The 16,313-nt window shown below is 44.6% G+C and overlaps 2 protein-coding genes across 15 annotated transcripts in view; one reads left to right on the top strand and one right to left on the bottom strand.

Annotated features, from left to right (window-relative positions):
• SHQ1 (SHQ1, H/ACA ribonucleoprotein assembly factor) overlaps positions 1–16,313 on the top strand; it is a 116,084-nt gene that overhangs the window by 83,348 nt on the left and 16,423 nt on the right. The window lies entirely within an intron of this gene.
• Positions 1,476–3,736, bottom strand: LOC135972533 (uncharacterized). The gene is made up of 2 exons (XM_065550785.1): positions 3,031–3,736; positions 1,476–2,036 (listed from the first exon to the last, which is right to left on the bottom strand). Exons 1-2 carry the CDS (start codon positions 3,605–3,607, stop codon positions 1,561–1,563), a joined length of 1,053 nt encoding a protein of 350 aa, XP_065406857.1. The 5' UTR covers positions 3,608–3,736; the 3' UTR covers positions 1,476–1,560.

Below are 16,313 nucleotides of genomic sequence, written 5' to 3'. Positions count from 1 at the left end.
TGGGCAAATCTACCGTGGGGGTTGTTGTGATGCAAGTAGCGAAGGCAATCGTTGATGTACTGCTGCCAAAGGTAGTGACCCTGGGAAACGTGGAGGCGATCATAGATGGCTTCGCAGCGATGGGATTCCCAAACTGCGGTGGGGCCATAGATGGAACTCACATCCCTATCCTGGCACCGGACCACCAGGCCACCCAGTACATTAACCGAAAGGGATACTTTTCCATGGTGCTGCAAGCACTGGTGGACCACAGGGGACGTTTTACCAACATCTACGTGGGATGGCCGGGCAAGGTTCATGACGCTCGTGTTTTCAGGAACTCTGGTCTGTTTAGACGGCTGCAACAAGGTATTTACTTCCCGGACCACAAAATAACTGTTGGGGATGTGGAGATGCCTATAGTCATCCTCGGGGACCCAGCCTATCCGCTAATGCCCTGGCTCATGAAGCCCTATACTGGCGCCCTGGACACTGAAAAAGAACTCTTCAACTACCGGCTGAGCAAGTGCAGAATGGTGGTGGAGTGTGCTTTTGGCCGTCTCAAGGGGAGATGGAGAAGCTTACTGACTCGCTGTGATCTCAGCGAAACCAATATCCCCATTGTTATAGCAGCTTGCTGTGTGCTCCACAATCTCTGTGAGAGCAAGGGGGAGACCTTTATGGCGGGGTGGGAGGTTGAGAAAAATAGCCTGGCTGGTGATTACTCACAGCCAGACAGCCGGGCGATTAGAAGAGACCAGCGGGAAGCGCTGTGCATCCGGGAGGCTTTGAAAGAAAAGTTCCTGAGTGAGCAGGGTAACCTGTGACTTTATAGTTTGTGTACTGAGAAGCTAAACCTGCCCCCGTTTCTTTACCCAGGTAATGTTGACTATCCTATCCAGTTACATACCCCCTTCACCCCCCCTCCAACACACGTGTCGAAATAAAAATAGTTCTACTTTGTTAAAGCACACAGTTTTCTTTAATACTGTTTTCGCGGGAATTTTTTAAAACTGGGACGCAGACTGTGGTGCGGGGCGGGTGTAGTGTTGTGACGTGAATGCAGCTTCTAAACTCAAGGATTGACAGGCTCCGCTGCGGTGGGATGCTTGTTTCAACGGAGCCTGTCAACCCTCCTGATCGGGACTGTGTGTATGGGGGGTCTATGTGACTTTGTGGCAGGGGGAGGACGGTTACAGATCCCATGCTGTGTGGCTCTGTGATCCTGCCTAAGGACCGGCGCTTAAGATCTGTAACTGCCCTCCCCCGCCACAAAGTCACAGAGCAACCCCCCCCCCCCCCCCCAACATTACATCAAAACAACCTCCCAGACTAACCGGGGCAACTAGTCACTGCATCACTGCACTGTGTATGTGCCCTGCTGCTGTGCCTGCCCCCGACTATGTACCCTGCCAAAGGAGACTGTCCTGTCCAATTACCAACCCCCTTTCCCCTCCTCCTCCAAAAGAACATGATTGAAACAGTAGTTAACAGAAACGAATTTTTTATTATCAACTACACATGGCATTGGGAGGTGAAACTTGGACGGGGGCTTGTGTCAGGTGGGAAGGAAAGAACTTTTCAAATTTTGGGAAATGAGAGCCTTCTGCTACTAGAGCTCTCTGCAGGGGTGGAGTGAGACTTAGCAGGGACTCTGCCGCCTCTCCTTCTTTGGACTTTGGGTGAGGTGGGTATGGGACTTGGTGGCGGGGGAGGGCGGTTAGAGATGGACTGCAGCGGGGCTCTGTCCTCCTGCCTCCGTTCCTGCAGAACATCCACAAGGCGCCGGAGCGTGTCCGTTTGCTCCCTCAGTAGTCCAAGCAGCGTTTGAGTCGCCTGCTGGTCTTCCTGCCGCCACCTCTCCTCCCGATCCATGTTGGCTTGGTGCATTCGGGTCAAGTTCTCCCGCCACTGGGTCTGCTGTGCTGCCTGGGCTTGGGAACAGGCCATAAGCTCAGAGAACATGTCCTCCCGTGTCCTCTTCTTCCTACGCCTAATCCGCGCTAGCCTCTGGGAGTGTGATTCCAGGCTAGGTTGTGAGACAGTCGCAGACGGGGCTGTGGAAATGGGAAAAAGGGAGTGAATTCCTCAGAAAGGTAAATGTAGTTGTGAACAAAGAACATAGTCTTTCTCTGTGAACAAGACCATGCACAGCACCTTTCACATGCGCACTCAGCACAAGGTCGAATTCTCGGCCTTCGCATTCAGTGCCTGGGGTCTTGAACAGCACATTTGAGAAGCGAGGCAGCACAACGGAATTTCTGTTGCAGGCAGACATGGTAAGCCGTACACTTGTGGCAGTTTAAAACTTTTATATTACCACTGGCCTCATTTCACATTTAAATCAATGTCAGTCCCTGCTGCCAGCAATCCGGCAAGCGGGAACTCTGCCCCTGTCCCACCCCCTCGCGGCTGTCCCCGGGAACGATCCCTTTCGGCTGCCCCTCTCCCGCCTCCACCGCGTGGCTGCAAACCAGCGGTTACAGTTCTGTAAAGGAACGGGAAAGCAGTCCCAACACTAACATTCCCCTACCTAATTAAAAGCAGGTCACCATGGCCGACATCACCCTGATGAGGATCTCCGAGAGCGACAAAGAGAGAATGCTCCGGGAAAGCCTCCAAAGACCAGGGCCGTATGCCGCCCTGCTGTGCAGAGCAATGATCCCCGAGTACTTGATAATCTCGTGGCGCGGTAACGTGTCGTACTTCGGAGGACCCAATAAGGCCGCTCTCCCCAAGAACCTCATGCAACGGCTTTCAAGTTACCTCCAGGAGAGCTTCATCGAGATGTCCCAGGAGGATTACTGCTCTATCCCCGGACACATAGACCGCATTTTACTGTAGCTGCAGTAGCAGGGAATAAACAGTAGAGCGGCTTGTGCAGGACAATCACTGAAAACCGGACATTGCTAGATTTCTTTTCAAAACTTGCACTGCCCCTTACTATACCGTTAAGCGCCTAGGGCACACTAATCATGAACAACCCATTCTTTTAATTGTTAATATTCCTGTTTTGTTAAAAATAAATGTTTAGATGTTTACAACACTTACTGGCTGATCCTTCACCAGATTCTGTGTCCGGGGTAACGGCTGGGGACGCTTCGTAGGGGATCTCTGTAAGGGTGATGAAGAGATCCTGGCTGTCGGGGAAATCAGCGTTGTGAGAGCTGCCGACTGCCTCGCCCTCCTCATCTCCTTCCTCATCTTCCCCGTCCCCTAACATGTCCGAGGAACCGGCCGTGGACAGTATCCCATCCTCAGAGTCCACGGTCACTGGTGGGGTAGTGGTGGCGGCAGCACCGAGGATGGAATGCAGTGCCTCGTAGAAACGGGATGTCTGGGGATGGGATCCGGAGCGTCCGTTTGCCTCTTTGGTCTTCTGGTAGCCTTGTCTCAGCTCCTTGATTTTCACGCGGCACTGCGTTGCATCCCGGCTGTATCCTCTCTCTGCCATGTCTTTAGAGATCTTCTCGTAGATCTTTGCATTCCTTCTTTTGGATCGCAGCTCGGAAAGCACGGACTCATCGCCCCACACAGCGATGAGATCCAAGACTTCATGATCAGTCCATGCTGGGGCTCTCTTTCTATTCCCAGACTGCACGGCCATCACTGCTGGAGAGCTCTGCATCGTTGCCAGTGCTGCTGTGCTCGCCACGATGTCCAGACAGGAAATGAGATTCAAACTGGCCAGACAGGAAAAGGAATTCAAATTCAAATTTTCCCGGGGCTTTTCCTGTGTGGCTGGTCAGAGCATCCGAGCTCGCACTGCTGTCCAGAGCGTCAACAGAGTGGTGCACTGTGGGATAGCTCCCGGAGCTATTAGCGTCGATTTCCATCCACACCTAGCCTAATTCGACATGGCCATGTCGAATTTAGCGCTACTCCCCTCGTCGGGGAGGAGTACAGAAGTCGAATTAAAGAGACCTCTATGTCGAACTAAACAGCATCGCAGTGTGGACGGGTGCAGGGTTAATTCGATTTAACGGCGCTAACTTCGACATAAACGCCTAGTGTAGACCAGGCCTAAGGAATCTGAGGGCAGTATGAAAACCAAAGGAGAAGCCTGACTGAGGAATAGAAGTTTTTTCTTTCCTTTCAAGGCTTTTCTTATTATGACTGTATAAAGTCAGAATTAACTGGGGCATATTTTCCTCCTCATATTGTGGATGGAGCTGTCAATTCCTATTAATAGGAACTTAGTGTGCAGAGTATTGTATTGACGTGCACAGGTATAAAAAAATGCAACACTCAAAATGATTTAATTCAACAAAACAATATCATGTACAATATATTTTGGCTCACAGGACGCCAATGTGATGCCTTAGAGATGAGAATACTCAGGATGCCCTACAATACATAAGCATCCAAACTTTAGTAATTAACCACTCGGGATTCCATAGGAACACGTGGTTTGCCTTACTGGATCAGAACCCAGCTCCATCTAGTCCACTGTTGTGTCTCCGGCAGTGGCAAAATCATATGCTTCAGAGAATGGTGTCAGAACCCTGCAGTAGACGTATGTGGAATAGTCTGCTTTCCACATAGCTCTCATCCTGATCTCTGATAGAGGTTGGCTTAAATCCTGAATCACAAGGTTTAATATCGTTTCTAAAATGTTTGTCATTAATTATGATAAATTTGAATATTTTTATATCCATATAAATATCTAATTCCTTTTTGAATTTTGCTAAGTTTTTGGCCTCAATGATTTCCTGTGGCAGTGAATTTCACAGCTTAGTTACATTTTCTGAGGAAAGAATATTTTCTTCTATCCGTTTTGAATTGCCTACCTTTTAATTTAAATTTGAATGTTCCCCTTGTTCTTGTCTCATAAGCCAGGATCTCCCTTCTGTATATCATTAATTTATTTTCTTTTATCATATCCCTTCTTCTTCATTTCCTTTCTAAGACAAACAGTCCTCCTAATCTTTTCACTTTTTCTTCATATGAGAGTTTTTCCAGACCTTTGTTCATTCTCCTTGCTCTTCTCTGAACCTCCTCCAGTTTTGCAATATCTTTTTGAGGTGGGGTAACCAGTACTATGCACAGTCTTCTAGGTGTGACCACACTATTGGTTTAAATAAAGGCATTATAATGTTTTCAGTATTCTCCATCCCATTCCTTATACCTCCTCACAACTGGTTAGCTTTTCTTGACTGCTCCTGTGCATTGAGCACACATTTTCAGTAGCTGTGTGTGGTGGCACCCAGGTCCCTTTCTTGGGTTGATAGAGTTAATTTAAAACCCTGTAAGGCGTAAGAGTAGTTTAATTTTTTTCCTCCAGTGTGCTTTACTTTGCAGTTACCAATATTACATTTCATGTGCCATCGCGTTATGCATTGACCCAGCTGTAAGTTCTCTTTGAAGTTCCACACAGTCCTCTCTAGTCATGACTAGTGTAAATAACTTCGTGTTGTTACATGTGTATAAGGAAAACAATACGAGAGTCAAGTCAAGAGCCCTGTATGGGTCAGAGAGGAGCATTTTGTCCTTCAGACTTAGGCTATGTCTACATTAGCACTTTTGTCAGTATAACTTACGTTGCTCAGGCATGTGGAAAAAAACCACACAGACCCAAGCGACCTAAGTTACACCAACAGAAGTGCCAGTGTGGACAGCGCTATGTCGGCAGGAGACGCTCTCCCACTGACATAGCTACTGCCACTCCTTGGGGGTGGTTTAATTATGTTGACGTGAGAGCTCTCTCCCGTGTAGACATGGCCTTACTGTTAAGTCTGTGCCAATATATTGTGATGCTGAGAGGTACTAGTGACAGCTTAGCTCACAGTACCTCTTTTAGATTCGATTAACAAAACTGTCAGGATGAGTTAATCTGACGCACCCGACTTACGATAAAAAGCGGTTGTAAACCCACCCGGGAGTGTGGACTGAGTGGGTGGAGGCATTTTGCTGAGTATTGTTGGTGGGTGTGGGAAGGGGGCAAGGGAGAATGCACAGAAATGGAGAACAGACAAGAACAGAGGGGGGCAGGGGCAAAAGGCAAGAAAGCCAAGCAGTAGCTGGTGAACACTGTGACCCTGGAAAAAGTTAAGGAGAAAACTTTGGATCTGTTGGTTAAAGAGGCTTGGGGCTATAAGCTAAATAACTGATCCTTATCATCTTGGTTCCTCCTGTATTTGGAGAAGCAGGACTTTGTACATTGCCTATAAATAAACAAGATTGTGTCAAACAAAATGCCAAACTCTGTAAATTTCTGCTTACAGTTGGAACATCCCAAGGGCCCCAAACTTTGATTAGCTGCTGGGGTCCTACACATGGTAAAACACTACAGGAAGTGTGATGGGTGTACAGGGCTTTCGGTGCTCCCTGCAAATGGGGTCTCAGCATGTCTCATTCCATCCCCATTATGCTACTAGGAGAAGGCTCCACCCAGCTAGACGGCAGCATAGTGCTTTGGGAGTTAAATCTTGGTAGGGTTTTCAGAGTTCTGGGTGGGATGACCTCCCTGAGCTGAACCAATCCTGTTCTGTTGAGCCAAAGTATGTTCAAACTCATAAAAAGAGGCCTGAAAGGAAGAGGAGGATTTTGGCTGTTCAGTTATGCAAATAAGCAGCTTTCAATGTAGCACAGGGCCAGTTTGGTTTTGTGTTCTTTTGGTTGAAAAAGAAGCCTGTATAGTAAATCTGAAACTCACGGATTTTTCTTGACTTGCACCTTCCATAAAGTTTCTCTTCAGCGTAGGCCCATGTTGTCCTAGGGAGCATTATAGATAAAAGTAATTGGAAAAAATGATCAAATTAATAATCAGTGGATTTTAGGCAATTATCTCCTGTCCTGTACTATTCTGATTGCTAGAATTTGTGATGGATTCTAATTCATATAGTTAACCCGTTTGGAGGCATGTTGAACACCTGAAAAGGTCTGCAGCTGAATAAATCCCATATTTTCACAGTACATGTGTTGCTAGCAACTAAAGTATTCCGTGTGTTGATGGCTGTGTCAGGAACACAATTTGAATTATGTCAAAAGTAGGCTTTATGTAAAAGACACGCTTCTTAGCAGCATTTTCCTTTTTCATCCTCTCCTTATGATCGAAACCCAATCCTTGTTACAACATAATTACCTTGTCTGAAGCCAGCAGGGAGTTGCTGCTTTATGTGAAGGGTATGAAGTTCCCTAAATAAACAGAGGATTAATTACATTCACAGCATGTCATTGAGGTGATGAGATTGATTGATTGTGATCACTCAACTCTTCTACTTTCCTGACACTAGGCTTTGTGAATTACTTCCAACTACAGACAGTGGTGTTTGGTAGAAACTGAGAGCGTACTTGGAAGTTAAGAGCCCAACCTTAGGCGTAAAAGCTTTAGTCCACTGTGTTGTGTCTAGTAGAAGGAAGGTTTAAATATTCCCTAAACTGCTTGTTTTTAGTTTGGTTTTAGTTGGGTTTCGAGTATTTATTTTACTCCTAATTATTTCAGTGGTCAGCACCATTAAGCTCCCACATAAAACCAGTAATCAACAGGTAAAAACTGTACACTAAAAATTGCTCCCTGAAATATACATTTGAAAATCAGAGCAGTGTTGGCAGTTTGGCCCCACAACTTGTTTCTGTATCACATTTGCCTGAATGGAAACTAGCACTGGGACTAACAAAACAGATTATGAAGTGTTATACTTCTTTTTAAGCCTCTTTTTGTTTATTTTTAAACAAATATTAATACAGTTTCACATGTCCTATTCACTTTCAAATGTACTCTCACAGGAAAATGATAAAAGATAAAAACACTTTTCACAAAGCCATCACTCTAGATCTGACCTATCAGTCCTCATCCTCAAGGGAAGCCTGCATAACACTTTCAAAAGAGGAGCCTGGGAGCTTAAAGTCATTACTCTGTGAGACACTAAATATCATGGTCTGAAAAGACACCTTGGATTTATGGTTTATTACAATAGTCTGTAACATATTAACCCCCTCTTTTTGTCCTATGACTCACTGCAGGTGCTAACAGGCCACTCTACCTTGAATGGTCCCTTACTACTTATGCTAGCTACTAATGCTAAACAATGTGTTCCACCTTGCATTTTGCTGTGACGCTGGGGGTAACTTTTCCATACCTGAAGCAGAGCTCTATGTGGCATGAAATCTTGTCTCTCTCACCAACAGAAGTTGGTCCAATAAAAGATATTACCTTGCCCACCTTTTCTCTCTAATTTTGTTATTCTCTCTTTTTCCTACTTCTGGAATGTTCTCTGAGCCCCAATGCTGCTTAGGGAGACCAGACATCTCAATATTATCAGGTTGGTCCCGATATTAGGGGCTTTGTCTTATATAGGCAATTATCTTTTTTTAGGGGTGGGGGGGGTCCAGATTTTTCATACTTGCTATTTGGTCACCCTACTACTGCCCTATGCCCATTCCTTGCTATCTTGCTTTGCTTTTCCACTTACTAAGGCTTTGTCTACACTACGCACCTTTTAGCGACATGGCTGCGCCGCTACAGCCATGCTGCTTAAAGGCGCGCAGTGTAGCGGCTGTTCGTTGGCAGGAGAGAGCACTTCTGGCAACAAAGCGCTGTTCACACCGGCGCTTTTCATTGGCAAAACTTGTCTTTCAGGGAGTGTTTTTTTAACACATCTGAATGACAAAAGTTTTGTTGTTCAGTTGCCAGTGTAGACAAAACCTAAGCCATTTATCTTTACTGTTCTTCTGGCACAGGGAACCTGAATGCAGCTTATGCAAACACCGCTTTCCTGAAATAGCGAAGCACAAGTATAAGCATTTGCAAGATCCGGGCCAGGGTGTCATAAAATGTAATGCTTTCTAAGTTTGTGAAGTATTGTACTGTGATTTTATGTGAATATTCAAAGATTTCTAAACAAGTATTTAACAATATTTTAGAAGTTATCTTGTGGAACTATTCATCAATCTATAAACCTTACATATTTAATAAATCTTTTATTAGTTGCTGACACTTCCTGGAAAACTTTGAAAAATGTTTTATTTAGAAACTACCCTGATCATGTCACATTTCTGAAATTCTCTTTCCTTGATGTGATTTTTAATTACTTTCAGGATATTTGATTAAAAACCAGATCTTTGTTTTTTGTTGTTGTTTTTTTTAATTCACCTACTTTTATTATTTCTCTCTCTCATACATTTCTAGTCCTCTGTTTGTGACATTGTAATAGTTCCCAGAGTGGCTAAAATGCAATGTTTCAATCACAAGATTTAGCCCTGGGCTACAATACAGAATTACTGTGGTAGAACTATGTTGCTGAGGGGTGTGAATAATCTTTCTAATCTGAGCAACATAGTTATACCCACCTATGCACCAGCGTAGACACCATTATGTCAGCAGGAGAGCTTCTCCCACCAACATAGTTATTGTCTCTCACGGAGGTGCAGTTATTAAGCCAACAGGAGAGCTCTCTCCCATCGACGTAGAGTGTCTTCCCCAGAAGCGCTACAGCCGTGCAGCTGTGCTGCTATAAATTGGTAGAGTAGACCTGCTCTTAGTTACCCTACAGCGGCACAGCAATGGAAGAGGTTCTTCCGTTGACCTCGCAGTGTCCACACCAGAGCTTAGATCGGCTTGGTTACATCACACAGGAAACTTTGCACAGTTCTGAGAGATGTAGTTAAACCGACCTACCTTTGTAGTGCAGACCAGTCCTATAATTTAATGGGAGGTATGAACAGTGCAATCCTGTTTGCCAGGACACTTCTGTAGTACTATAGAAAAGAGAAGCGAAATTCAGAAAGTAGGATTTACAGGTAAAATTGTTTCTGAACATGATTTTGTTAAGCTTTGTGCGTTGCGAACTTCTTAGTGTTACCAGGTTGTGCCTGTGTCTGCATATGTGAAATAAAATAATTTATTAATTTATTTTAAAAAATTTAATTAATTCATTCTTTTTAGGATTTTCAAATTATTTAGGAATGTGCAGATGTTCACAGCTATTAGCCTGTTGGATTCAGCAGTCAGGATTCTTTGACTGTGAGTGCTCCACTTCAGGTGCACATGTGCCTGTGATCAGAAACTGTTTGTAGCAGTGCCCATTGAGGCCGCCCGTGCACCCTAGCTAGCCTCATGCCCTGTACAAAGGATATATGTAGGGCGCAATGTCTGATGAACCGCCCTCAGTTCCTTCTCAGACACCTTGATCTGAGATGGAGCATCTTGTGGTGTCCGCTTCGTAGCTGTTTTCCCTTAGGGAATAGCTTTCTAGCTTAACGTTTGTTGCTTATGTTTTAATTAGCCCTTTTAGTTTCTACTAGTTATAGTAGTTTTTGTAATTTTTGTTTGGGGGGGGACTTCTTCAAGAGCTACCTCTCCTGACATCTTTTCTGAGAGAGAAAGTCCAAGATGCAAGCAGACTTGTCACTCTGCATTCCTCCTGGTATGACCAATCTTGGTGCCTCCCCTCCTTTTCCTTATGGCCCCACGCAGTGGCCATATTGGCAGCCGGGGGCTGCTTATCAACTACAGTTCTCCAGAGCATCCAGCTACTCCCCTGGAGAGTGCCAGAGGCAGCAATCACCTACTCCTCCTGTTCCTCCACATCTGTCTCCAACCCAGGAGTGATCTTTTGAGCAACGGAGAAAAGGACTGATGAGGAATCTACACCACAAGCTAACATCTCCTCACACCATGAAATGGTGATGTCTCTTCCTCTCTCATATGTGGACGGTTGTAAGCAGTTCCAGGAACTTATGAAGAGGATCACTTTGGAGGAGGAGAACCATGAGACCCAGCATAAATTTTGGGCATTCTCTATATTGCCACCTCAGGTCAGGTAGCCTTGCCTATAAATGAGGCTTTACTTGAACCTGCCAAACAATCTGGTAAACCCCAGCCTCCAGACCTTCAACTTGTAAAAGAGCAGATAAATTTGGAACTTTAGCAGGAAGATAATTCTTTTTATGTTCACACATCCAGCACCTAATTCCTTGGTCATCAATGCTATGCACGAGCATAGTTGGCAATGCCATTCTAAGGCCACCTTTCATGATAAAAACCAAAAACACCAAGATCTCTTTGGTCTCAAAAGTTACTCATCAGTGCCATTGTTGTTTCAAATCACCAGCTATCAAGCTCTGATCACAAACTATGACCATACCAACTTCAGGAAGTGTAACTCTTCTATTGACTATCTGCTTCAAGAACATGGAGTGCAATTCCAGGAGATCATCTCAGAGGGTCAGTTATTAGCAAGGACTTTGTTAAGGCCTTCCTGGATGTGACTGTCACTGCAGCTCTCTCTATATCTACAGCAATTATCATACACCGTGCCTCCTGGCTGCAATCATCAGGAACCCTGAGAGAGGTCCAGAATATTGTTGAGGACATTGCTTTTGATAGGCTCAGTCTCTTTGGTGAGTCTCCCCAAGGAATCCTTTCACACTCTCAATGATTTGAAGATGGCTTTTATGGATATCTACATGTCTGCGAATAAAAGGAGATTCAGCAGATAACAGATGGTGCAGAGTTCCTGCCCAGCCCAATTTCCAGCCTATCATAGACCTTAGGAATCACATAAGAAGAGATCTGGGTTCCAGAAGAGAACAGCATCTGCCACCACAATGACTGCTACTCAGCCACCTTTGTCATATAAGTGACAGTTTTGATGCGGACACGTGCAGAATTGCACCGAGGCTGGGGTCAGAGCCAGGAGCAGACCTGGGGGCGGGTGGGGTTGGATGGCCGCACCACCCCGAATGTTCCTCTGTGCCCCCCCCGGGGGGTGCGCCCTCCAGTTTGTGGACCTCTGCTGTAGAGTGACAGCGGGGCCCGTGAAGCCTTGAAGGGAGTGCTTGGGTTGCCTGTGGCCAGTGAAGTTGGGGAGCTGACCCACATCAGGTGCAGACAAAGCTGTCTTGTGTTAAGAGCAGGTGGTAGCGAGGTGCCTCACAACCCTGGGTATCCACAGGAACCATCATAGAGGTCTCCTGTACGAGAGAGATTCAAGAGGTTTCATTTAATATCAGAAAAGTGTCAACTAGAAAAATCTCTCTGCAGAAATGGAAGAGATTCCACCATTGCTGTAGCCAGTGGCACTTGTCCCCATTCAATCCTTCTCTTTCAGGCATTTTGGATTACCTATTTAGTTTGACGATATTGGGTCTCACTCTGAGCTCTATTAAAGTTCATTTAGCAGCTGTCACAGCTTTCTATTCCCCCGTTGGGGGGTTTTCAGTGTTTGTTATCCCCACCATTTCCAATTTCACTGAAGGGTTAGTTAACCTTTTTTCCAATTTCAGGGAACCCACTTCTTCATAGGACTTGAATTTGGTTCTCTGTTTTCTGAGGAACCCTCCCTTTGAGCCACTAGCTAAGTGTTGCTTTCTGCACTTTTCTGTAAAGATTTTATTTTTAGAAGCTATTACTTCTTTTGGGAGAATTGGTGAGCTAGGAGCCTTAATGGCCGATCTCCCCTACATAGTTTTCTGTAAAGAAAAGATACGTCTCTGGCCAAATCCCTGGTTTTTAGTGAAGGTGACCTTAGACTTTCATATCAATCATGGTGGCGTTGGTTTTTTAATTGGACAGGGCTAAGCCCTTTAGGCCTCTTTTTTCACAGACAGAATTAAAGGGGCCTCTGTTTCTATCCAAAACCTCTCCAAGTGGGTTTCTGGTTGTATCATCTCCTTCTATGAGGTCACATTTTAAGATTCGAGACCATACCCTGGAAAACCATGACTCTAAAGAGGACTTAGAGGTCTTGGTAGATAACGTGCTGAACAGGCGCTCTTACTGCAATGCTGTAGAGGGTGAATGCACTAGTTGGGTATGTAAGCAGGGGAATATCAGGTAAGGCTAGGAAGGTGGTATTACCTGTGAATATGGCATTATTGAAACCATTATTAAAATACTGTTCTAGTCCTGGTGTCTACAATTCAAAAAGGATGTTAAAAAATTGGAAAGGATTCAGGAAAAAACTACAAGAATGATTAGAGGTCTGGAAAATACATGAACTAAAAAGGTTCAATGGTTTATGGAAGAGAAGATTAGAGGTGACTTGGTCATGTTCTGCAAGTACCTACACGCCAAAGAGGTTTCTGATAGTAGAAGGCTCTTCAATATAGTCGAAAAAGGCACAACAAGATCCAGTGGTTGGAAACTGACGATACGCACCTTATCTCCTCTGAATTCGTCTGTTTTTAACTGTGAGGGTAATTAACTACTGGAGCAGTCTACCTAGGGACATGGTAAATTCTCTATCATTTGCAGTCTATAAGTCAAGACCAAATATCTTTCTAAAAAATATGCTGTAGCTCAAACAGAAGTTATAGGCTTGATGTAGAAATTATTGGGGTGAGGTCCTTTGGCTTGTGTTATCCAGGAGGTCAGACTAGATAATCATTTGTCCCTAGGTCCCCTCTGGCCTTAAAAACCTCTGAAAGTGTTATCGCTTTCTCCAGAGAAGAAAACTTAGAGAACGGATAAGTGACTTGTCAAATGTCCCACTGAAAGCTAGTGCCTATATTGGGACTAGAACCTGGTCTTTTGACTCAAGTTGTTATGACTTAACACTAGATCGTGGGGCCCTGATTTAAAAACAGTAGCTAACAAGTTGTGTGCACTTCCATAAGCTTTTGTCTCATCTGTCATTGTTGCAATGCCTGTCCTTTCATATGTTTTCCCTTTTTTAATGTAATCTTGAAATACCATACTTCATGTAGATTGTATCCTCTTTAAAACCCATACCTGTCACAGTAAGTACATCTGGGTTCTTTATAAATAATACTACCCATCTAATATAGAATACTGACTAGAGTCGAGGCTTCACGTAACAACCTATTTGCCCTGGAGGCTTGTAAAAGTGACAAATAGTTGGAAACTCCTCTTTATACATGTTTTAGCAAACCCTGTAAAACATTGCTTTTTAATAAGGGATTTAATCTCTCTTCCCAGCTGCTGGCTGCAGTTTCCTTTGATGTTTTTCCTTTCTCATCTCTGTTGTTTTTTCTTTATTCCGTCACTTTTCTCTAGCTCGTATTCCTCCAGGCAGTGTCTGAATGCACCTTGCCATGGGTAAACGGGGGGAAGAAGAAAGCAGACTTCTCTCCCCTCAGGCTTGGGCTTTGATTTTCCAAAGTTGCGAGGAGGCAGTTCCTGTTTGCCTTCAGAGGGCTCAAAGATTTGGGTCGTGCCTTTTCAGTCAGCACATCTCTGCTGACTCTCCTGTTTTGACTACAGGAATGATGAGCCTGTGTAGTTGTTGCCTTTTTAAGCAGGTGGAGTGTGCAGCTGTGATCAAAGGGGGAAGCTGTTCTGCAGGCAGATAACATCTTCCTTTTCTGTTTTCAACTTTGTCAGTAGCTGGCTTGGTCTCTCCCTTTGGCAGTGATTCCCCCATAAACCACAAATGTGAACGAGGATGGAGTGAGAGGAGGAAAAGGGTGAAAGTTCTCTATTAATAATGTGCTGAGATGATGATTTGCAGTTTGTGGCCTAACGCCTATTAGCCACTATTCCCTGGGGACTCCCTCTCTCAACAATTACTGCTCTAGGTCAGCTGCATCGAGTGTGGGCCAGCAGCTCTAGGTGTAAACACAAGATGGCCAGCAAATTCCCCTGTTATGGTCAGCTAGCAAGGGAACAGACCATCAACCATTTTAGGTGCAAAAGAGTATGATGATTATTCATTATTTGTATTACTGTAGCACCTAGGCGCCCTAGTCATGCACCAGGACCCCATTGTGCTAGGTGCTGTACAAACACAGATCAAAAAGACAGTAGCTAGCTATGCTGTTTAGGCTGTTCTGAGATGGGAATGGATGGACTCCTCCCCTCTATCAGGGATTGGTAAACTGGTACAGTTTGGCACACCTCCGTTTTAAATGTGCATGTTACTGAAGAATCCAGGGTAACAGGTTGTGAAGGATGGAGGCTTTTTTCCTTTGTCAGGATTAAAGGTAGTAGTAGCAGTCAGGCAGAACTATTAGTCATAACTTCACTAGCATTTTTCTGGGATTGAAATGTATGCTTCCTTTGGATGCCTTTGGTCTCCTGGTACAGCACCCACAGTACATACTATACTGTGTTAGGAGTGCTATGTCATAAAAAAGAACACTAGAGATACAAGGTGGAGACCAAAGCCTATATAAAGATGGCTCAAGAGATGTAGAAGGGATTGTGGGTTGCTGTCTGACGTACTTATACTTAATACATTTTAATATATAGATACATTTTATTTCCCCTTATGGGAAAATCCAAGTAATGAAACTAAGATGTTACATCTTAAAGCTTTATCCTTTCTTAATATTTATAAACGTGCTTTGGCTAAAGCTTAGTCTTTAGAGTTGGTGTGAAAGGAGCACTGTAGAATTTCAGAAATACCATTGAGGGAGACAACAATCATTTGAGACAACCAGGCAAACGCTTTAACACGAAACAACGCTACTGAATAGAAGCAATGGTACTGCGTTTCAGATTTTGTTTCGCAAAGTTTGGTGCTCTGAGCCACCAATTTGTTTACAGTCCTGCCAGTTAGACTGTAACAAGTACATTTCCTTTTCTCTGCCTTCCTTGTCATCGCCATCTTAATTTCAGAGCCAGTTTATGCTCCCTTGGGCCTAGTCTTCACTCACCGGCTGGTCCGGCGGCACGCCATCGATGTTCTGGGATCGATTTATCGCGTCTGGTTAAGACGCGATAAATCGATCCCGGATCGATCCCGGAAGTGCTCACAGTCGGCGCCGGTACTCCAGCTCGCCGAGAGGAGTACGCGGCGTCGACGGGGGGAGACTTCCGCCCGCGTCTGGACTGCGGTAAGTTCGGACTAAGGTACTTCGAATTCAGCTACGTTATTAACGTAGCTGAATTTGCGTACCTTAGTCCGAAGTCCGGACTAAGTGGGGACCAGGCCTTGGAAAAGGACTTTCAAAATGGAAGCCAGGTCTTGTGCCCCTCAGAGTCAGTGGATTCTTCCACTTTCGTCAGTTTTTCATATTAAAAGGGGCAAGTTCAGTTTCCATTTTCTAAAGCCAGATGATTGGTTCTTGCTTTGAAAAGGAATCTCCTTTAATCTAAACTGTTTAAAATTATGGAATACAGCCCTCCATGTACGGGGAGAGAAGTTCATTCTCTAGGTGTCTTTTTGAACATGATGCTCCAGTTTATATTGTTTCTCTTTTGGATCTCCTAGTTTTATAGTAGAAGAAGTGGGTTGAAGCATACTCTCCTGTATCTCTAAGGGCTACTCTCAAGGAAACAATTAAAAAACATAAGCCCCATTCATAGGAGATGATGGGAAGGATGAAAGTTTACCAGTCTCTGCTCCCTGCAGTCTCAGGAAATTTATATTGGCTAGGTCCATGTTATTCTAACAGTTGATACTACCAGAGGAAGCTCAAAACTCCAA

This window comes from Chrysemys picta, chromosome 7 (genome assembly GCF_011386835.1).
Source record: "Chrysemys picta bellii isolate R12L10 chromosome 7, ASM1138683v2, whole genome shotgun sequence".
Classification (NCBI taxonomy): domain Eukaryota; kingdom Metazoa; phylum Chordata; order Testudines; family Emydidae; genus Chrysemys; species Chrysemys picta.
Note: the sequence above shows the minus strand (reverse complement) of the source record. Positions and strands in the feature narration are given on the sequence as shown.